Raw genomic sequence first — 24,025 nt, 5'->3', positions numbered from 1 at the left:
CAAAGCCCTGCGAAAAGCAGCTGAGAAGCGAAGGCGGCCAGAGCGGGACAGAACCAGCGACGAATCGAAACGCGTTGAGTGGGCGCCCAGCGCCCACAGCGGGGGGAGCCAGAGCTTTGTCAGGAGCTTTCCTCCAAGCTTTCTCTTGTGCGGCGCCTGCTGGACATTCATAATGGCGTCTGCTCACGACGCTGGCAAACAGTTTTCAGCGCGCAGCGCCCAAGTGAAGTTCGTGGCAGCGCATAAAATTCAGCAGGAAGGAAAACCACCACCGCCGCCCCACTAAAAGCACAACAACGACCATTTAAAGAGCCAAAAATAAAGGAAAACAAATCCTCAACCACAACAAAGACAAACTGATTTTCGGTGCATTGCTCTGCGATTCGCGTGGCAGTAGGAATCCAATCCTCTTTCGTGTGCAGTGAAGCGCGGCCTTTATTTTCGACACTTTCAAGCTCCCCAGTCCCCCACTCCGCCCCCACGAAAACATCGAGAGTGTGCTGTTAGCGTTGCCCCATCGTCAGGAAACCATACAGCCACACAGAGGAGGACAGGCCGGGTGGACAACGCGTGAGATGTTCATTGCAGCAGCCGCCTGGAGCTGCACTGCTGCTTCATGGCGCCTGCTGAGCGCCGGGCTGCTAGCCCTCTCCCTGCTCCAACTGGCCGTTGAGACGGGTGCCGGATCGAGCGGCGGATTGGGCAATCAGGCCGTGTTCACTAGCTCGTTCCTGGTGCGCTTCCGGCGCAACGTTGACAATGACTTCGCCCACCAGGTGGCCGACAAATATGGCTTCGACAATCTGGGGCCGGTAAGTAATCCACCATCCGCACTGCCCAATCCACAGGGATGGCCTACCTGTACTGTAGGCTCACGATTATAGGCTCGGAGGAGACCGCCTGAGTGCGAAAAATCAATTATTTTATTGCCGTCGGCTTGGGCCACGAGCTTGGGCTTTTCCATGGACTTGGGCTGCGACTTGGGGGACTGCTGCCAGTCCAAAAGATGGGAGGGCGATAGCGCCAACACGACATTGTTAACACGCTGCAGTTGTCAGGCAACTGTCAAGCAGTAATTGTGGCTACTTAGGCGTCTGTATATGTTTCCTGTTTGTGTGTGCCACAGGAAACAAATGCACTAAAAAAAATATATATTACTTTATTTTTGAACATACCGGATTTTTGCACAAATTTCCCAACAAAATCAATATTTCATGGTCAAATTTTAGGAAATAAAACAAAAAAAAATGTGGAAAAAAGTAAATAACATACTAAACTCCATGGCAACGCTTTGGTTTTGTATTTAACTGAAATTTGTTCTGCGAATGGGATACTAAATAAACCTTTTACGCATACAAATTCTTTTACTGCTAAAACAATTCTTTCAAGAAGGGTTTTCGAAGAACAAAATCCGATATTTTGTTTTCTCTTGTTTTTACTATAAAGTTAAAAAAAAGAGTCTAAAGAGACTAAAAAAGAAACAATTATTCTACCATGTCCCCTTTGGCATTCCATGGGAAAGTTCAGGAAACTTTTTTTTTAGAGTGTAGAATGTGTTTCATTTGAGGAGAAACAACCGCAAAAGTTTTTGGCTTTGGCATTTGCAAAACTTCCGTCGGCCGAGAACAATTTCCACAGCATACCCGGCAGGCGAAAACTGTGGCAGAAAATTCGCGCATTGCATGCTAACAAGCCATCGCATTCGGGACAAGGTCACCAGAGCCGCCTCCCATAGCCAGAGCCACCTACATGATTATATGCTCGTATGGGAAAGCACTTTCACCTGACTGCCGCTGACTGGCAGACAGACCCCAGTGACCCGAGACCGAGACGGGGACGGATACGGGCGGCAGACGTTATGTGTCTGCCGTTTAGGAACTCATGTTGTCGGGAAGGTGCTGCATAATATGTTCTGGATATGCCCTAGGACTTGACAGCTATTACGCTCACTTGTTGCATACTGGTACTGGTACTGGTACACTGGGAAGGGGCAATCCATTCATGGAAGTGGGAAAATTAATGGGAATTCGAGGGGGTGCTGGTGGGAGTACCATTAATTAGGGCCGTCAATTACCATTGCAATCCATCAGGGTCAGAGGGTATTACCTGTATTAGGCAAGCGCTGAAACCAATTACTTTTTCCCTATAAGTACCACGGCCCACGCGTGATTTATAGGAAAGTTGATACCAAGGCCAACACCTGAAACCCACTTGGTGTTGCGGGCCGGATCGCCATTCTCCTTTGGTCTCCGTTCTCCGTATTCCTTTCTATGTTCGCCATTATCCATGCAGTAGTCGTCCTTGTTATCTCGGGACTTTATTGCGACATCGATGCTATTTGCAGTGGCGCAATCTCATCTGTGCCATCCGCCCCGCACTCTAGCTGATTGCATGCCACGGTTGCTATGACACTGGTCGTGCACTGCACAAGACAGTACCAGTCCGAGTCCCGACTCCGTGTCCGAGTCTGGCTCTGGGTTGAGCTTGGGGTCGTGCTCTGTGAAAAACGAACCTTGCTGCCACTAATTGCGTCGAGATGTTTTGCTGCCCACACACCCACCCTGCAGGGGTAGCAAGGAGGTCTGCAACAACAGTGGTAACAGCCATTCGAGTTTAATTAAACGCCTGGCCTGGTCTGGCCTGGCCTGAGCTCTCGATTCGAGCTCAAGAGGGACATTTAATTAAGCTCCAGCTGAATTCTCCTCCTCACCGGCAGCGCTTTTCATTCAATTTTGTAACTCTCAAATGAATTTAAAAGTAGGGATTATTACTAATGTATTTAAAGGAATGTACTTTCGAATTTAGAGAGCTTTTTCAGAAGTCGGAAAAGTAGCAGGACAATGCTCTTTAGAGTGGCATTCACACCAATAAGGACTAGTAATAGCGATACACTCAGCTTTTCCATCAATCATACTGTACTTTCCAGTGAATCGGCGATATACAACACATTCCCATCAATCGGATTTAATCTCTAGAGGGATACAGAAAACATGTCCGTCAGTCGCAGCTCTTATCAGTCCTCACTCGAAAGTTAAGTGAATTGGGTAGTACGATACCTTTTTTTAAAAATAGAACACAAATTTAATTACGATTTGCTGCTCGTTGCGGGTTTGTTTCCGTGGCCCTTCGTTTTGGCCTTTAGATAATTGGGCAAAAACTCCCTATTCCCTTGTGTGGGTGCCGCGGGGCGCGCCGGGGCGCATGTAATAAAATTGCGGCACATGTAGCAGTACCGCAAAAAAAAGAGCGAACCAAATCTGTGGCTCCTACGTCAAACGCTATCTACAAATACAAATCAAAATGTATCCTAAACAAAATATTCGCTTTCGAAAGGCAAACACACGGCAGAGAGAGGTGGAGCGAGGCAGACCGGAGGCAGGGATACGATACATACTTCAGCTCTCATTCCAATCGATATTGCGTATACGCCGCCGCGTCTTATCTGAGTGTGTTTAGATTTTATTGCCTTTGATGTTACGACCTTATCGGCAGTAAAACGTTAGATTCCGTCTGCTATTGGTAGACCCACACAAATCCATATAAATCTCGATCTTCGATTAATGTAATTGCTGGCCGGCAATTTGAATAAAAGAAAGCGAAAGTCAATTTCGTGCTTAGGTAAATACATATGCTTCCTGATTGCCTCGGTCCACCGTCCACGCCTACGCACTTTGAGGTGTTGGGACATGGCGATGGAGTCGGGTAATATTATGCTTGCTGCTCCTTAAAATGATGGCCGACTGTTGCTTTTTGTTCTTTGTTGCCACAGCCTCGGCTAATGCCTCAAAGCGGCTCTTTGCCTTTGTGGTGCTTAAAAGTTTACCTACGACTTACTTTGCGGCATCGCTGAGCCTTTGAGCATGCACCATGCGCATACAGGAGAAAGGACACAGGATACAGAATACAGGTGTTTGTCTGCGGCTCGTCGTGTGTAATAACTTTAAAAGCTAACAAAACCCAACTGCCCCGCAACCCCTCCGTGGTTGGCAGCATCATGAGCCGCTTGTCGTCATTGTGGAGCTGTTGGGCAAATCCGTGCATAAAGCGTTAAGTCAAGGCATGCCTTGACGTGGCCAATGGCAACAGGCAACAGGAAACGGGCACTAGTTCTTACACTCCAGGCAGGCTTTTGCTTGTGATGTTTGCCAAGCGGTGCTAAGCCCCAAGACTACCAGCTACCCCAACAACTTGTCAGGTGAACATTTATTACAGCACTCTCCCTGTGATAGACTCCGACAGTGGGTCTGCAGTGCAACTGTTTCGGAAATGTCAGTGCTCATCAGATATGCATAGTTTCATATTGCGCCACAAGTTTTGCTCATAAATTATGCAAGACTGTTGCGACCTTATTAGCAGAGACGAAGACTCGTCCCTTTGCAGGGATAACCCTCACAAAAAACCTCATTTGCTTGTGGAGGCAGGAGCTTCGTAAAGACAAATGTCCCAATGAGTCAGTGGCTTGACACTGGAGCATTCATCTCCGTTTGCCGATCAACGTTCCGTCTTCGTTTGGCTGTGTTTTCTTTTCATTTATTATGCCAAATGAAAAACGAGTTTACAAATTCACTGTGGCCGCTCGTTCAGATGCTTGCAAATTAAAGGCACGGACATTTGTAACCCAGGGCGAGCATATGTTGGCAAATACAAGACAAACAAAAGAGGCACACCAGACAACCCACACACCCCACACACAGATACACGTACAACAGTATTTCTGGTGGACAAACAGAGACGCAGTTGGAGTTGAAGATGGGCGGGGATAAAGGTCTACCCTGGAGAGAGCCAAAAACCACAGGCACACATGCCCCCCACACACACACACACACTCTAGCACCACACACAATGCTCTATCACGTATACGCAGTGTTGAGTCCGGCCAAGCCAAGGCGCATTATTTATTTATTTTTAGCACTGCGAAACTGCTCGACTATCCACTGCCGGACAAAGGCAGGACCCCTAGTGCCATATGACACCAATTTTCTCACAGATGGAGGTCTTATGAGTCCGAGTATCAACTGGCCTTGAATGGTCATTCAATAGTTGCGCTAACTAGCAAAAATTGAACCAAGACTAGAGCTAAGTAAGCAGAGAAATTGGATATACATATGTTATATACGCAACTTGATATGCCCTCGGACCCTAACAAAGGTTCATACAATCCCCAGAATGAAGAAAAGTGCAAACGGTTTCCATTTAAAGAATTTATAGCTCTTGTGCACATTTCCCTTTAAAGGTGCCTTACCACCCGACATTGATGCTCCAAACCATACACTGGCTCTTTTATATCCACCTACAATCATCGCATCGCTTTCTGACATATCAGTCAACCTTTTTGTTAGAGATTTAATTCAATTTAGATCCCATTAAAAAGTTTATGTTTGCCCAATGTAACTTCACTCTCGGCACCTTGACCTACACCCAATAAATTTTCAGTTTTCCATGGAACAGGAGTAGGGAATATTTGGCAAATATTTGCCAACTTTTTGTTTGCATTTTGGGATATATCAAATTACATTACGCAACCTTGTCCCACGCCTCTTCCGCTTGCCCTCTCTGTTGAAATATAATTTCATAAAATGTGTTTCCAACTATAAATTTGGACACAAAGAGCTGGGCATGGATTTCATTAAGCCCTAATGATAATTAGAAAGTTTTTGGGTTACGTCTGGGTCCGGCCACAAATAAATACTACTTGTAAATTCCATTATTTTGCTGTGATGGCATCATGGGGCTTAAGCTGGCTTGAGGCGGAGGACAAGAGGAGCTCCTGCTTAACGTGTTGACGAGGTGTTTCCAGGGGCATTATTTTATTGGAGTCGCTATAAATAGACAAGCCGTAAACAAGCTCTGCTCGGATCAGCTCTCATACTATAATGTAACCAATGGACCGTACTCCAACAGAGGACAGCGGACAGGTGTGCTCCAGTCTGTCGCTTGGAGGTGTCGCTAATGCATCCTAACCTCTGGCTCCGACAAACACACCCGTCACCCAACATTCAACACCCAACACTCGTCAACGCTGACAGGCTGCCACTGCGGATAAACAATTTAATATATCAACACTTGAGCTTAAGTTTTGTCAAATATTTTGGCCACGGAACGGCACAGAAAATACTTCAAATGCCATTAAATGCTGGGGAGAATGAAAACCGAGGCAAACACAAAGACCAAAAGTGCCTCGTGCTCGTTCTAAATAATTAAAAAACTTTTTAGTCTCCTAATCGTAGCTCCCCCACCGCATCCCTCCCCCTTCCCGCCATGTCTACATTTGATAAACGAATGTGTGAGCAGCACTTTGCCGTATATACTCTGTTTGGCAAACATTTTCCTTTTTTTGCGTGTCTTTTCGGGAATGTCAAAGGGCATTGGGCAAAAGTTTTGTTTGCCATGCGGCAAATTCCATTTTGATAAAATTAGATGAAAATCTGGAAATTTCATTAGCAAACCGCCAGCTGGCGGTGCAGAGAACAGCAGAGAGCAACAGCATCAGCAACAGCAAGTACATAGCAGGAATTATGGGCTCCCTTTGTTTTGTTTTGCAAAAATATCGCTCATACGCCGTGGCGGCCCCCGCACCAGCATGTCAATGTCAAACAGTGCGCTAGATAATTATGTGGCTGGCGGCGGCGGAAAAGCTGTCTTTGTGCCAAATAGTAAAGCATCTTATGGGCGATTATGAAGGGCCGGGTCGGAACGGGTCGCAATCTGCTTCCATTTCTGCGGGTACATGTGGCCTTATATTTGACCCAGATGCAAATTGCTGCCCTGTGGCAGTCTAAACGCTTTTTAATTACGAATAATACAAGTTCTCCCAGCTGCAGTTGCACGCCAAGCCTTTACTGGCTGGAAAATTGAATGCAGAAAGTACCAGCTTTCTTGTTTTCCCTGCTGGCGCTGGCAATATTGTTTTTAATTCAATTTTCACTTGAGCAAACTCTCAGCTGGGGGAAACTTTTCCGCAACTTTTTCCATTGTGCGACCTGACAACACAGGTTGGCAGCCAGCTAACTAACCTTCTGGGCTTCTGTAGGCCAACAAATCAGATGCCACAACGAGCGGCACATGCCGAAAGCCTCAATCAGAGCTTATTAGTCCGTTTCGCGCAGCTGTTTGTCTTTGGTGCTTTCGCTGCCATTTTCCTTAGTCTCTGAGGCGCATCCTGTTGAATTATTCAGCAGTCCCGTACCCTAACACTCATTTGCATTTCTCTCATTTGAGGCAGGCGTCTAATTCTGAGGCTGCTGAAAATTTGCATGCCATTTATTGATGCCTTGGATTTGCTCGGCTCTGGCGTATTTATTTATTTCCATTGTTTTTCAAAAGCGAGACAGGCAGACGTTGTTTCGAATGGCACTGTGACAATAGGAACTGTCAAGTGGCGGGCCCTTGAAGCGATTTTTCAGGCTGGTTTTTCCCATACCCCAAGCTGATCTGATTTCCATTTTATTCCAACAACCTTAGCAAGTCGACTCGTCAGTGGTGATAATTTATGCAAACACTATAAAGCCTGCAGCAATTTATTTGCTTATTGATTGATTGATTAACTGCATTCCGCGGGGGTGGAGCGGGGGCGACTAGCGGACGATTTTTCTTAATTAGCGCCATTGCAATGGGGTCCGGGAGTCCAGATACACATTTATCACACTGTAACACAGCGCGTATCTATATTATGTGTATGGCAGAAGTTATTGGCGGATAATGCCACCAGAAAAAGTTTCCCAGCTACTGATAAAGTGACTGCCACACAGCCACAGCCACAGCTACAGCCAGCCCTTGATAAACTACTTCTGCTGCTCATGCTGCTGACGTTGGCCCACTGGGCCACTGGGGCAGAAATTGATGAATGATTTTCCCTTTTCGATGTCCAATATTGTATGTGAATATAAATATGCGTACGAGTATCCGGCGATTGTGTAATATTCTTTTATGGCAGCCTTCTTTACAGAGAAAAGAGTTTATGCATTCACTGCCTGATTGATTCCATGAAAATGTGTGTTGGAATTCAAATAGGACATATAACTTTTCTCATTGAAAATTCCTTTTAATATCCCTTTGAGAGCATGCAAAAGGCTTCTCTGGCTGATGTGTTTTCGGAGAAGACTGATTTCGTTATGTGGTATCGAAGTGGAAGTGAAAATGGAACACTTCAAATGCATTCAAAATTTTATACAGAGTTTTGTATTTATAGATTGAAAATACCCACAAAAAATATGCTAATAAGGGTCTTGGGAATTTCTTGCGCGGTTCAATCCGTTTATTTCCCTCTAAAATAGTTGAAATTTTTGCTAAATTTAAAGCCCGCTGCGATAGACCTGTTATTTTCCTGAAGATATTTCGATACATTTTCTATGGCGGAAGCTTAAGGATATTTCTGGTTGAATGGCAGTCCAAAAAGAATTCGATTAATATTTACAATAGAAGGACAGATATTAACCAATTTAAGCCCTTATTGTGTGCCGAAGCCTGGAGTCCTTGGGCACACAACCACAATGGCCCAGCCATTGTTCTGCCGCGGCTAAAAATACCCGTACTCCCATCTGAACCCATCTGATTTATAAATAAATCCCATGGACCCAGGGACATCCAACTATTGGAGCCTGTCAGTGTCATGTACAAGCACAGCGACTGTCGGAGATTTTTTTTCGCGTTTAGTGCATTGTGCCACATTTTTTCATTCATTCACCTTCCAGGAGTATTTGCGACCAGCCCGACCCGCCCAGAGCCCGACCTGAGGCCGAGTGAAAATCCATAAATTTCTGATGCTGACAGGAGATGAAAGATGACGTGTCACAGCGGTGGCGGTGCTGGAGAAGTGTCCAATGAACACCCACACAGCGCCGAGGAGAGGATGTTCCTCTGATGTAACTACACAGCCAACAGCTGGTCGGCCCCTTCGTGGCATGCAAATGAAACTCAAGTCTTCGATAGTGTTTGTGTGTGTGCAGTGCTCCCTCCAATCAACAAGTGGCGTCGCTGCCGCCAACGGCTTCTTGACGCTGCCTGATGATCATTAATAAAATTTGCTATTTAAATGCGGCAAGCAACTAATTATAGACACCATTTTGGCAGCACCGAGAGAGTGAGAGTGAGAGTGTGAGAAATGGCGACGTCCCGTCGTACCCGCCACATGAGCTTTGGGCAAACTTTTTTGCTAAATGCGTGTGGGCGACGCGACGTTGAGCTTAAATAACTCACATAAGCAGCCAGCGCTTGATGGGGAACAAAAATGAACAGCTGCCACTTGCCACACAGTGTCTGTTGCCGTTGGTGTTCAGCTTCTGTCGCTTGTCCTGGGACCTGGGATCACTCTTGCCGGCTGCCATCCCCGTTATCACCCATTGTGACACATTATATTTATAATGGCGAGCCGCACACATACACGAGCACTCACTAATACATACTAATGCTCGTACATCGCACTAACACAGCCAGACACAATGGCAACAATATGGCCACATTAGACTCCGCTGAGCTGACTTTGCTGCCATTCTTATTCGCATTATTTCTGTTTTGGCCGACCTACTCAAAGCCCGGGCCACGCTACCAGTTTTTTCTCTGCTGTAATCTGTTGCCAGCTCCATATGCTCTGCTCATGAAGAATAATCCAAAAATTATGCCAGAGCTACTATCTAAAAATACGCTGGCAATTTATCGGCATGTGGCCTGAGCGGCGTCGTTCAGATTAATTCCCTTATGTATGCAGAAATTTCCCCAGTGCCCACTGTGCGTATGCGCAATGTTTTCGCTATATTTTCGGGCATTCGCTGTTTATTTTTTTTTTTTGATGATTTACTTGGGAAGTCCATTAAACTTCGATGTTGGGCAGCCGCACAGCTGCTGCAGTACCCATTCAGTAATTTACGCACAAATTAACAGAACATAAAAATAGGCAAGCTACAGCCGCTCCAGCGGCTCCACGCCCCTCATTAAACAGTAAAGTGGAGCGAGTGGAGCGCGTGGTGCGAGTGGTGCGAGTGTCAAACTGTCAGTTGGTTCTGATTGACAACAGTCAACGGATTGATGGCCCTCGAGCTTCGCTTCGCCTCGCGCCTTGTTTGTTGTTGGGACACAAAAGGCACTAGTCGCCAAAGTAAACCAAAAAGTGGTGGGTCCTTCTATTGATTTGCCACCCTCTTGGTGGCGCATCTGCTGAATGAAAGTACAATTTCTTCCGCACAATTTCCGAAATATTTGTACAGACAGAATGAACGGAGTTCTGTTCCGCTTGTTGATTTTACTCTTCTGCAGCGAATTTAATTTTTTTCCCAGAATTCCATTCTCATTTCAGCTCAAAGTAAATTCCGTTCGTTTTGGCAAAAAGTGTTGGGGTTAATATGAAAATGTGTGTACTGCGCGGTCCGCGGTCCGCGGTTATTGGTCAGGGTGTAAAAGCAATCATCAGCTTCAATTTGTGCGGGCATATCCTGACTGACTTTATTAATATTTAATCCTGCGCGGCGTGGCGAGGCAAGGCGGGGGGGGCGTTGCCGGAGAATCCTTAAAAAGGCTGCGTGGGCACACTTTTGCATAAGCTCACGTTGATGGAATCCTGTCAGAGACCTGCCCCCCTGTGGTTGAGTTATTCATTCCCTCAGTAAGTCAGCCAGGCATTCAGACAGTCATTCAGCGGTTGGTCTTAGACAATTAGCGGCGTGGGCCTGGCGGTCCTTCTGCTAGTTCTCCTTTTCATAGTTGGTCCAACAAAGGCCTTCCAAGTGCCAATCTACATAATTTCTGTTCTGGGCTGGTTAATGAGTTGCGTCACAAGAATAGACCAAGTCCAGCTCGAGTTACTGTTGCCAGGAAATTGATGGTATTGTCATCGCTGGCCGCATTAATGGACTCTTTATTGACGCGAATTTGTGCGAGTTATGAATTAATGGCACTCAGCGCCACGCAGCTGCTAATTAATCTCAGTATTAGCCTGAATTATGCAGGACAACCAGACAAAGCCTGGCAAAAGGGCAAAGTTAAACGACGCCCAGCAGCTGGGCGATGGCCATTCGAGTTTCCAATGGCAATCAGACCAGAAGAGCAACAGTTCCAGAGACATATTACAGGCCCCCAGAACCATGGCACACACAGAGAGAGCAAATCCCAAGGGTTCGGACTTTTGCTTGGGGCCAAGTGAAGGCGTGTGTATGTGTCGAAGGCCGGGCACAGGCACGTACCATGGTGAAACTTGAGATTCCTTTTCACTGAAATTGCAGTGGGGCAAAACGGAAAATTACTGAGCTCTGGATGCGGCTTTGGCTCTGCCTCCGCCTCGAGGAGCGATGCTTGGCCAAGCATCAGACTCAGCATTGGCCACTCAATTTACCAAAGCCAACTAATGATGATGATGCTGCTGATGCTGGGCTTCGGCTTCGGCTTCGGCTGCTCCTTCAGATCATGATTATGACTGGCAATTTAGAGCACAATTATGGACATGTACCCACGCAGGATATGTGTGTTTATAGAGTGGCGGGGGAATAGCATAGCTCCGGCTAAACTCAATTAGAGTGCAATTAAGGGTCACGCTTCTAGGCGTAAAACAAGCAGAGAATTAATGTGTTTTCCTCAATTAAAATGCTACGGGGTCTAATGTAACGCTATTTCGTATCTGGATTCATTACAGCTGGTCGGCGCCGACGGACACGAGTATCATTTCAAGCACCGGACCCTGCCGCATGCCCGCTCCAGACGCAGTTTGACGCACACGCGTGCCCTCAAGAGCCATCCCTCGGTAAGTAGATTTCCTTCAGAAGATAGGAGCATGAAAATGGAAAAGGTACGGACATGTACAGCCAATCCACTTGACATACTTATTGTCAGTTGGTTGGAGCATCGTAGTGGGTCATAAAATGGTCTCCAGCGGCCAGATTGTGTCCTGCATTGCAACACTACTGGCAAATGCCAGAGTTCAGCCATGGCTAAGCTTCATTTCCTGCAAAGCAGGTTCCCAAAATAGCCCAGGACCAGGGCATGGCACGAACGCCAACGAATGCCAAACGACTGCCATTTTCAATGTGTCCAAACTGCAGGCGGAACAGAACATCGATTGCATTGAAATGGGGACGTGCGTCCGTTTGGGTGGAACGTGCCATTAGGCCATCGACGATAATTACTATGCAAAATGCAAAATGCAGAGGGCAAACAGAGCGTGACGGGGCAGCGGCCAGGACGGTATGGAAATGGAGATTGGCAAGCAGACTGGGTCGTTCCGGGCTTTCCAATGAGCTGCTGCCAGAATGCTAACAGAAGTTTACAGGTTCGACAGGCAGTCATGCATAACAATCGCCCATATGGCCATGCTTTCGACGTGTTTCCGAATGGGGTGCCGATTGCTGACCTTACTTTACACAAAAAACCTTCCCCTTCTGACGCCACAGGTACACACGGCTGTGCAACAACCCGGATTCAAGCGCGTCAAGCGGGGACTGCGACCGGCAGTGCCTGCCATTCATGGCATGAAATTCGATTTGAAGCAGGGGGAGGCTAACCGCATCGAGGAGGAGCCCACGGACCCCTACTTCCCCATGCAATGGTACCTGAAGAACACCGGCCAGAACGGGGGCAAGGTGCGACTCGACCTGAATGTGCAGGCGGCCTGGGCCCAGGGCATAACCGGAAAGAATGTGACCACGGCAATCATGGATGATGGTGCGTATTTATAGAATTTCAAATAAAAATTAAATTTACAACTCCAAACAAACTCAATTTTATTGCATCCTACTCCTGCAGGCGTGGACTACATGCATCCGGACCTGAAATTTAATTATGTGAGTACGGAAAACCCACAGAGTTTCATGAATATTTTGTTTATTTATGACACGGCACATGCCATGTCTCGGAGCTGAAAACTCCATTCATTTCGTTTTGAAAGCGGATGACACGGTCAGATGGTCACTTTTAAAGCGACATTCATTCTGATGCTGGTGATGATGCGCTACGCTCGGGTTTTAATTAAATTTCGGTTCGAAGAGAAATTCAATTAGAGACATGTGGGGCAGCTGCAAAGCTGCAAATCAGAATGCGAATGAGCAGCGAGCAGTCCGGTAGGACTGGCGGACGGGGCGAAAGAATAATTGCGTCAGCCAATCGAGTATAAAGCAAACAATCCAACTTTTAAAGAGCTCAACAAAAGACGTTCCGAAGCCCTAATATGTACACGGGAAGTTTGCAGGAAATTGAAGCTAGAAGTTGAAACTTTTTTAACCGTCATTAAAACTTTCCACTGTCGTTAGCATCAAAAGGATCTTAGCCGTAACTTCTTTAAGGCATTCTCCAAATGGAATAATTTAAATACATTTTGAGACTGACTTAATAGACTGCTACATCAAAACGCACTTACCACAAAAACGGAATACAGATACTTTTATATGTACATACATACATACATATGTAAGCGGATGCTCATTCTCTCTTTTATTTTTGGCTTTCAGAATGCCGAGGCCAGCTATGACTTCAGCAGCAATGATCCCTTTCCCTACCCACGTTACACTGACGACTGGTTTAACAGGTAAGTGGGTGGAAAAATGATATGGAGTGTCCTTGCTTGACATCATAAATAAACGTAGGCACATTTCTATAGAATTCTTGAGCCAAGCCGGAGAAATGTACACAAATATTTACGCAATCATTGCCGAATTCCACAACACACATTTCAATTGCATTCTGAACAATTCTGATTTAATTGCCTGAAACGACAGAAAGAAAGTGAACCAAAAACACTCGTAGTTGCGTAAGTGAAAGCAATAATGTTAACATAAGAGAGCTATTACCTTTGGATGCACTTCGGAATGGCAGATACGTAATAAAGTGCGTAATTGTAAACAAGTTAACATGAAAATGGAACCAAATCAGACTCCAATCACAAACCGTTTGTCGTTGTTTCGTTTCACGGCTATTACGTTTATTGCATAATGGATGGAGAGGGCTTTTTATTAAGCTTCTTACCAACCCTCAACCCCACCCCCAACTTCCACGTAAATAATGTGTAACCCTTGTTTTTGCTTATATTTGCAGTCATGGAACCCGTTGTGCCGGCGAGGTGGCTGCTGCCAGAGATAATGGAATTTGCGGTGTCGGCGTTGCTTATGACAGCAAAATCGCAGGTAAGTGGCTTTTCACAGATGCCAAAGGATTAATAATGCAAATGCTCTGACAGGGCCTGTCCCGAAAGTTTTTCTCTTGATAAATCGCATTACGCATACGCGGCGTAATCCTTGGCTAGCGCAGAGAAATCAATTTTCGGGCCCCAGCTGCGGATACAATCTTTTTTTGGGGGTGAAAGTTAATGGATCGCAATTCGGCATTGAAAATTGAGCTTCAGAAATGATTTCACATAAACTTGGGTCACGAGGGGACGAGGCCCACCCCAAGGACGGGGCGGCAACAAGTGTGGATATAAATCTGCGCGAGCTATCTGTCATTTTTATAACCCAAGTGGGAGAAATCATGTGAAAAATCGGGAAAAGTGCCTTGCTCTGCCGTGGCTCTGGCCCTGTCTCTGTTGCATTGCCACTTTTATGATTGCCATAAAGCTGCGAGTGAAAGTGCCGGGTGGTGGGGACTCATATAAATATTGATTTATAATTTCCGCCATTAGACTTAATGCATACTTATCGCTCTCGCCACAGGCATACGCATGCTGGATCAGCCGTATATGACGGATCTAATCGAGGCCAACTCCATGGGCCATGAGCCGCACAAAATCCACATCTACAGCGCCTCCTGGGGCCCCACGGACGATGGCAAAACGGTCGACGGTCCCCGGAATGCCACCATGAGGGCGATTGTCCAGGGCGTCAATGAGGTATGGCATTTGCAAAATAGTGCTGCAATCCCCGGTCATTAGGGCTAATCTTTGGCACCACCCGCAGGGTCGAAATGGTCTGGGCAACATCTACGTCTGGGCATCGGGCGATGGCGGCGAGGAGGACGACTGCAACTGTGATGGCTATGCCGCCTCCATGTGGACGATTTCCATTAACAGCGCCATTAACGACGGCCAGAACGCTCACTACGACGAGAGCTGCAGCTCCACGCTGGCATCCACGTTCAGCAACGGTGCCAAGGACCCCAACACGGGCGTTGCCACCACTGACCTGTACGGCAAGTGTACGACCACTCACTCGGGCACCAGTGCGGCGGCGCCCGAAGCAGCGGGCGTCTTTGCTTTGGCCTTGGAGGCAAAGTGAGTAGAGTCCCCCCTCCTTTTGCTCTCTGCAGCATTATGAATTTATGCTAATCCAACCCGACTCCACTTCGTTATCCCACGTCCAAAGCCCACAACTCACTTGGCGCGACATCCAGCATCTGACGGTGCTGACATCGAAGCGCAACTCTCTGTTCGATGCCAAGAACCGCTTCCACTGGACAATGAACGGCGTGGGCCTGGAGTTCAACCACCTCTTCGGGTTCGGCGTGCTCGATGCTGGTGCCATGGTGACGCTCTCCAAGCAATGGCATGCAGTGCCACCGCGCTACCATTGCGAGGCGGGCGCGATAACCCAATCGCAGTGAGTATTTCTATCTTTGGTGGGATTCCGACAGGTTAAACCTCTCTATCCTTCTCTCCTAGGGCAATTATCATGGGTCGCTCACTGTTCTGGGACATTAAGACCGATGCCTGCAAGGGCACTGACACGGAGGTCAACTACTTGGAGCACGTTCAGGCGGTGATCTCGGCGAATTCTACGCGACGCGGCGACCTGGAACTCTTCCTTACATCCCCCATGGGCACCAAGTGAGTAATCTAACCTGAATCACTGTCAACAAGAGGTTCACCTTATTTCATTCACAGATCAATGATCCTGTCGCGTCGCGCCAATGATGATGACCATCGCGATGGCTTCACCAAGTGGCCCTTCATGACCACTCATTCCTGGGGCGAGTATCCGCAGGGAACCTGGAAGCTAGAGGTGAAATATGAACCACTTTAGCGATAGATTGCACTATCTAATCAATTCCCCTCCCACTTACCACAGGCACGTTTCAATTCCCCTCAAACCCGACATGGTAATCTGCTGGAATGGTCTCTCGTGCTGCATGGCACCAAGGAGGCGCCCTATCGCACTCTGCACCCATCCTCGCCGCACTCGAAGCTGGCCATCGTGAAGAAGGCCCACGAGGACAAGAAGATGAAGTAGGGTGGGTCTCCATCCGCCAGGTCCGTAGCGACTACCATTAGGCAGCTTGGCGTTTTATCAACGAGTGTAGACAGAGAGAGAGAGAGAGAGAGAGCGAGGTTCAATAAAAGTGCTGGCTGTGTTTTATTTTGGAATAGGATTGATTGAGATTAAACTATTGATTTCTCTGCGTATCTCTAATTTGATTTTCCTTCTTGCAGTTTTCGTGTCTGCTTTGCTGAACTGAAAGTTCATGTTTCCAAAGAAAGTCTCTAATGTTTTGTTATCTTAAAAATATTAGTTGACTGATTCTGTTGAGCTAGCGCACAGGGTGCCACGGTCCATTCCAGTACTTTTATCTATTCTTCTTTTCTGGAACTTGCAAAGCGCACAGTAGAAAATCTATTAAATATACTAGGCTCAAGCAGAAGATCAGAGCAAACTCCTTTTTGAATATCAGAGAGACAAGCCACAATGAGAAACAGGTATAGCAGTATATAATATATACATACATATATATATATAGCTGAGAGATCGAGGAGTAGAAGAAGTATATAGCATAATAAAACGAAACAAAGAAAACTAAAGAAAAAACAAAAAACGAAACGAAAACCCTATGTAAATGTGTAATATCTATATGTATACATACCCTAATTCTAGCTGTGTACTATGCTGTTAGAGTCCTCCTATATTTATCTAGTATGAAATACGAGTGTTTACACATATTTTAAAGCTGCGTATTTTGTTTTTCCCATTACGTGTATACAAATATACGAGTATATACCCAAACGCATATACATATTTACCTAAAGATCTATCTAAATCTTAGCTAAAACATAAAATGTTAATCCCAGTAATCGCCAGCAGAACAAGTTTGTTGCCGCTTCGATCGGATGATTCTGCTTTCCTTTCGAGACTCCTACGAGTACGTGTGAGATGCATTTACATACATAGTTTTCCTTTCAGTTTCTTTCGGGGGCCAAAACCAAAACCAAACCAAAACAAAACAAACATACATAATGATATAATATTACGAGAAAAATCACAAAAAGACACGAAAAAATGAAATCACAAAACGATTGTAACGTGGAACGGAGCGATGGTGTTATGTTTGAGACATAAGCAGAGGTGTTAAAGTACAAGTTCAGAACAGAGTGTTTAGCATGTAACATCAGATACAGATAAAGATAAAGATTGTTTTACCTAGTCTAATAACTAAATGACAGCGCATTGTTAAAGTTTATGGAGAATGTGCCGTTGAATGGATACAAATATATATATATATATACAAAAGCATACATATATGAGTACGTACATGTGTAATTATTAATCGAGAACCCATATGAGCAGATGCAGACAGAAACATTATATACATACACCAAAACTATATATAGCTATACATTCATACATAAATGTATGATCCATATATATATATATGCAAAATACCACAAGAATAAATGCAAGCAGTAACATATGTGGCTGTTATGTTGATCTTTGATGTTGTAGAAACAAAAACCGAAACTAAACCCAAACGGTACGCACTCACAGATACAAAACTACACGCAGACCGTCAGTCAATAGATAAAGATGTGTAGTAGATGATAGATGTTTAACACAGACACACAGAAAACACCGATATTTGGGTGCATATTTTATGATTTTCCATGGTGTTCAATATGATTTCCCGCCTTAGTTCGGTTTTACCATTTCCATGTAATTGAACAGGAAGATCATTTAAGTTTGTAAATAAAAGTTAAAAACGGCTTCAAATTTGTTTGATTGGATCTAAAAATAGCTTGAGAACTGCAGAAGATATAGGCATCCAAAGGGAGACTTTAGATATCTCTTCCAATTATTTGGTAAGCTTCAAAGCTTTCAAAAAGTTGCGTGCACCCAGGGATTTTTCTCTCCAAACCAACTTTACAAAAAGTTTCTGGCCAGCTTTGCGGTGCTTTTTGAAAGTAAAATAAAAAATGTCCCGATATTGAGAGATGTAAGCTTTGGATAACTAAATCCCTAGTAAAGTTTCCATATAGTGATATGGAAAGTGCTTTTGAACCTTAAAATAATATTCCCTGCTTTAGGAAAGCTCCCAGTGTAGAGAGTAAGAAGCTTTAGAGCTTTCGAGCCCAATGGACAGCGTTTATAAACATTTCCTTAATATTACAAATATCAATTAATTATGCAGCTCCAGTTTAGCCACGTCCCGGACACGCTTTCAAAATATAATTAATGAAAGCCAATTAATATGCCAGAACAAGCATGTGATAAAGGAAGCAGGATGCGTGCATGGGGGCATCGGGATTATTATTACTATCCGTGGCATGGCTACTGTTCGGAGCTCCACTCAGTGTCCGGTATATGGATACCATAATTAAGGACATGACGCAATATTCAAGCGTATCCGGCTATTGATCGGGATAGCCATTAATTTATTTTTATAGCTTGGCCAACAATCGATGCTACGCTGGCGATTATGGATTTTCTATGTTCTACGAGTATATAAAAAGTCTGTCTCAATTTAGAGCCTTATGCAAAAAAAGAACAACTGTTTCAGTTGTTGACACAGCTAATTGCGCTATATCCTGGCCAGGCGGGTGTCGAGTCGCACCGGTCCTGGCAGTCATTTGCGGGCGTGTCCCGCAAAGTTCTTGTCCTTTTTTTTGTTTCGCTGTAGCCGGAAATATTTATTAACTAGAAATTGCATGGCACAATGGCAACAAGCAGGCGCACAGGCCGCCAACAGGAAGGAAGGAAACGAGCAAACATATGACGCACCCCCGAACAGCAAATAAACGTTTGCCTGCACCCACGCACACACACAGGCACACACTGAGGAGCACACCGCCAAGCCAGGCGCCAGCGATACGTATACGCAATGTTGTTTTTAGCCATCGGCCTATAGGCCTCCATAAATCATCTGGCTGCGGGCGTATGATAAATTGTCATACTAATTGTTTTTAGCGTCCAAGACAGGCCACGTCGCCGTGCGGCCACTGGCCGGGGAAAAAAGAAAAACGGAAGCATGGAGGAGTCGTAATAATTTTGTGGGGTCCGCCTGCTTTAAAATGCCGATGGCCAAACGATTTTCCAGCTCATTTACTAGCCCTGTCAAATTTTGCTTATCATTTAACACAACTCTCATTTGTTGAAGAACTTTCCACTTAAATTGGGGAATTTCTCGTTCAACATTTGGCCTTATATCGTACTCGCATCGTTAATGTTGGTTCTGCAAGTGCAGGCGCTCAGTTCAACGGCCATCATCAATCATAATTAGGAGCTGCAACTGTGCTGCATGTGCTCGTCGATGGTTACACCAGAACCAGAAGATACAAGGGCACGCTGAACAGATTCACGTAAAAATGTTTGGTTACATGTAGGTCCCACTATTATGTAAATATTCGTTTGGCTTTCGTTACAGGGTAACAAGTTTTTGATTTATGACACATTAATAGTGACAGTTAGCCCTGTTTTAGGGTCAGCTGGGCGTCTCGTCGTCTTCACTAACAGCATCAGCAGCAGTATGAGCCGTAGAAACATCCGAAACAGCAGCAACAGGTTTTTGGCAGTTGTTGCCCCTGCCGCTGCGGCCGCGGCTGCTGCCGCTTTTGACCAATTTCTCTGCGGTCTTTGGACTTGGCTTGGACATGTCTGCCGGACAAAGTGTTTGACACTTTAATGAACTGCCCGGGGTCGCGTGTGTGAGCGGTTCATTAATATTAATGCTCTGGGTATTTTGTTTTCTTCTTTGTCGTTTCTCCCCTGCTTGCGCCATGCGAAAATTGTAGACCAATTCGCTCTGGGCCAGACACAAACGTCAATTGCCGGCCATTAGCTAATATTTAGTAATTGCCCTTTAATTGACCAGTGAGTGAGGGACTAGTTCTCTCCAATTGGCTGACAGTATAATGTGTGTAATAAAGGTCTGCTGACCTTTTGGGCACTCCAATCCACTCTCCACACCGCCCTGATATCGACTGATCTGCTCATTTTAATGCTGTCATGACTTGTGTTTTTTGTCAGCCGTATTTTCGTATAATTGCCATGATTATCTGTCGGTAACTGAAGTCCCTGGATGGTGGGTCAATTTCTGCTGTTGATGTCATGATTTATTGCCCAGGACCCGGCATCCGGCGATACGCGTGGCACTAAAGAATTTTAATTAAGAAAAGCACCAAAAACAAGCGAAAGCCCACCGCCTGCGAAATTTGCACAGGCAATCACTCCGATTGGGGGCCAAAAATAAATCTTATCATTTTCGAAACTTTCAGACATGGCAAATTGTTATTGTCATTGTTTGGGCCTAGTTCTGTTTGTCTTCTGGCCAAAGATAAACAGTAAACAAGTGACGGGGGGCTTTGTCACAGCAACGCCGATAGCCATGGCCAGGGACAGCAGGAGTCCTGGCAACCTGGCTACAACTGAAACCTGTTCGGTCTCCGCCCCGGGACAGTGTATTTACTTTCGGATACGCAGCTTTTTGCGGGTGTCACTGTCAATAGGCTGTTAGATTCTCCTGTCCCCCCCCGACAGATACTTTGGCAACTTCTAAGCGCATTTGAAATCTCCAGGAACTTCCCATCTCTTGGACACAAATTAAATGAATTCTCTTTATGGCCAATGGCCAAAATGATTAAATTAGGTGAACGCTTTGCTGAAATGCTCCTCAAGGCGAAAACAGGATTAAATTTTTCCCCTAACAAATTATGCATATTTATAAATGTAAATGTAAATGCTGCCCAGTGGCCATTGTCCACCCACAACCCGCCTCCAGGATCTACTCCCATCTGCCTGATGAGCAGCCGTCGGCAGCTGTACCTCGTAGTCATCCCTGATGGATGACTCCTCATTATGTGCATAAATGGGTATTGTCCGGGCCATCACCGTCTCCTACTAGCCTGTTGCGTTGGTGTTCTGCCTTTTGGCCCTGTCTTGTTCTGGTCCTGGTCTGATGGAATGTTTCGGTTATTTAGGCAAATAAATCTGGCCATATACAAAGCACTTTCCACTGAGAGAAAGTACTTATTGAACTCTGTTATTCCGAGCGAAATGTCCATTGTTTCGAAATAACAATTTGAGAGATGGTTGATTGCTCATTTAAACTACAACGATTAAAATTAAGAATACAAATACAATCAACTAACAATCTCCTCATAAATACTAAATTTCAGCGTCGTTTTACAAGTGTATCTAAACTGGTTTATGATGTATTCAATTGGCAGCCACAGCCATATAGCTGCTTGGTCCTTGGCCTGTCCGCCTTTATCAATTAGAGCACATCCTTAACGTCTCTCACACAGATACGAACGCACACACATGAGATTTATGTACAGCAATCAGAACAATTAACTGGACCAGAAACTCTAGACAGAGGAAGTGTGCTGATGTCCGATGTCTCTATGTGTGTGTGTGTGTGTGTGTGTGTGTTTGTCTTTGTATTTATTGTTAAATATTGCTTATGCAATGCTCTTCATTTGCGGTCTGTACATGTGTACATGTGTGCTTGTGTGCTTGTGTGCGTCTCTCCTAGGAACCATTTATACCTAATTCAGAAGCATTTGTTACCGACTAAACGGAGGCAATGTGTGAAGATTATACAGCTAACCGTGTAGCGTTATAGTCCTAGGTAACCATGGGAATATCCATTTATCCATTTGCTTGACTGGCACTTTTGTTTAGTTTCCTACTTCGTACAACTGTTGCTGACGAGGCTTTGAAGATTACTGGAAGTGGAGTTCGAGTTGGTGTTGGAGCTGGAGTTGATGAGAGCCCAGATGATGGAGCTGATGGCGGTTAATGCTCGGAGTGGGTTCATAACCTGCCGCAAGAAATGCAAATCGCAATCTCTTCGACTAATTAATTAATTATGCATATTTTGCATAGTTGTTTGTGGCAGAAAGCATCGCTTTGATGTCTGTCCGCCCAAACACGAGTAGTTCCGCAGATTTATGTAAGACAAGCAACGCCCTAAGGTTGCAAGCGGCAAAAAATACAAAAAAAAAACAGGTTGAAAGAGAGCCCGCTGGAAGTGGAGCCCCGTAACCCAAGACGGGGTTTTGTGTCAACGCTTAAAAGCTCATTTATCTTTGATTAACTGTTGGCAATGCCCGTGGCTTGTGGCTCGTTGTGGCGTTGCAACAACCGCAGATGAAACAGAAATCGATGCCGATCCGAATCCCGATATGATACTGGCATATTGCAAGCGTTGGCCATCATTTGTCATATTTACAATTTCCCATTTCGCTCGTTTGTATAAATATCTGCGAATTCCAGCTGCTGGGTGCCAGTTACAGAGTTTACAGAGTGTGAAACAGATCCTCAGCACCAGCACCATCCTATATATACTCAAGCACAAGATGCGTGGATTTCTGGTAAGTAATTGGGAAAGTTACCCCCAGGAAAATTAAGCTAAAGTGTTCCTTCATCTTTGCAGGTACTTAGTTTCATTGCTGTGGTGGCAGCGGGTAAATTGGGCTACAATTACCAGGCAACTGCTGGCGACCGCCGCTTTGCTGGACTCATCGATGCGGAAGCCACGGGATTTAGCTCTACAAACGGGGCACATCAGCAGCAGCAACAGCAACAACAGTTGCAACAGGATACCCAGCAGCAACAACAAGTTCCAGCCGCCGCCGAGGAGTTCAGCAAGGAATTCTTTACTTATGCCGCTCCCGAGGAGGACTTCACAGACCACGATGCCACCGAGCAGATAGCCACCATGCTGAAGCGCAATCTTCGCGTGCTCTTCATCAAGTCGCCGGAGCATCAAGGCCTGACCAATGCCGCTCTACAGTTGGCCAAGCAGGCCAGTGAACAGCGCACAGCCGTCTATGTCCTGACCAAGCAGGCGGATATCGGGGAACTGGCCCAGCGGTTGCAGACCGAGAAGCAGAGCCAGAGCAGCAAGCCAGAGGTGCACTTCGTCAAGTATCGCACGCCCGAGGATGCAGTGCGGGCACAGCAGCTCATCCAGCAGCAATTCGATGCCCTGGGCGGCTCCTCCCGCAGCTCCGATGAAGGTGTGGCTCCCGTGCTCGACTTTAGCTCAGCTCCAGGGGCCATTACCGAGCAGCATCAGAGTCCAGGCCTCAGTCAGGGAGAGGCTGCTCCCCAGTCAAAGTATTTACCTTCGGCGTCGCTGCGCAGCAGATAGATCTAGATAGTAAGCTGCTAAGATATGTAACCATAACAACGTAATCTAAGGTCGTATTCCTATAAGCCTAGTCTTAAAATACATACAAAAGAAAAGAAAACCTTCAGCAAGTTTAGAATTCCAAAAGACACATGGAAACTTTAAACGCGATTATATTGTAAGGACAATGTGCTTCTGAGTACGTGACCACCCAACGCCGTTCATTCAGGAGGTCCTGTCATGTGCCTTTCTGTCCACAGTCCCCAGTCCCTAGTCCTCCGTCCCCAGTCCCTCTGCCTGTCCCGTACAGCGGCGAGGACTACGACTCTGATTTCTATCTCGCATGTTTCTGTCATATTTCATATTTTATGGGCCCGCTGGGCAGATGGCGATGGCTGGCCCCCACTCATGAATAATTTAATAATACATATCATAATAATTTCGAATATTGAAAACAATTTACAGTTTCTCATGCTAATGGCTCCCAGGCCCACAGGATTGATAAAATGTGAAATATGCCCAGTCGTTTTAGCCTAATTAGGCGGCCATGAAGACAGCTGTTTGTATAATATAAATGCCGCTAGACTAGAATAAAATTAAGGTGTCTATATATAGAAAAGGTAATTACCTATTCCCAGGGCTTTTATCCAAAAAAAACACAGCAGGGAGTCTTCTTGTTGATTTAGACGGATTCAATAACAATTGTTGCCACAGTTGTATGGAGGCTGGGGCATTAGCCATGTACTACGGTTGCGTAATTCCAGGAAACGCGATATAAAAA

General features: G+C 45.6%; 2 protein-coding genes across 2 annotated transcripts; both read left to right on the top strand.

Annotated features, from left to right (window-relative positions):
- The first annotated feature begins 186 nt into the window (after positions 1-186).
- Positions 187-16,905, top strand: amon (prohormone processing protease amontillado). The gene is made up of 12 exons (XM_001358407.4): positions 187-812; positions 11,618-11,725; positions 12,372-12,642; positions 12,724-12,761; positions 13,425-13,501; positions 14,008-14,096; positions 14,622-14,797; positions 14,865-15,178; positions 15,270-15,503; positions 15,566-15,730; positions 15,788-15,905; positions 15,972-16,905. Exons 1-12 carry the CDS (start codon positions 576-578, stop codon positions 16,131-16,133), a joined length of 1,989 nt encoding a protein of 662 aa, XP_001358444.2. The 5' UTR covers positions 187-575; the 3' UTR covers positions 16,134-16,905.
- A 5,486-nt stretch (positions 16,906-22,391) lies between these two features.
- TwdlQ (TweedleQ) lies at positions 22,392-23,355 on the top strand. Its single transcript, XM_001358405.4, has 2 exons — positions 22,392-22,483; positions 22,546-23,355. Exons 1-2 carry the CDS (start codon positions 22,469-22,471, stop codon positions 23,263-23,265), a joined length of 735 nt encoding a protein of 244 aa, XP_001358442.3. The 5' UTR covers positions 22,392-22,468; the 3' UTR covers positions 23,266-23,355.
- The last annotated feature ends 670 nt before the right edge of the window (positions 23,356-24,025 follow it).

Source organism: Drosophila pseudoobscura, chromosome 2 (genome assembly GCF_009870125.1).
Source record: "Drosophila pseudoobscura strain MV-25-SWS-2005 chromosome 2, UCI_Dpse_MV25, whole genome shotgun sequence".
In the NCBI taxonomy this organism is placed as follows: domain Eukaryota; kingdom Metazoa; phylum Arthropoda; class Insecta; order Diptera; family Drosophilidae; genus Drosophila; species Drosophila pseudoobscura.
This window is presented reverse-complemented; position numbering and strand designations above follow the sequence as displayed.

Excerpts from the sequence above, each read along its gene's own strand:
- amon (XM_001358407.4), top strand. The coding sequence starts at position 576 with ATGTTCATTGCAGCAGCCGCCTGGAGCTGCACTGCTGCTTCATGGCGC. Across the intron at positions 14,097-14,621 it reads TTATGACAGCAAAATCGCAG|GCATACGCATGCTGGATCAG; the intron begins GTAAGTGGCTTT and ends CTCTCGCCACAG. Across the intron at positions 15,504-15,565 it reads GGCGCGATAACCCAATCGCA|GGCAATTATCATGGGTCGCT; the intron begins GTGAGTATTTCT and ends CTTCTCTCCTAG.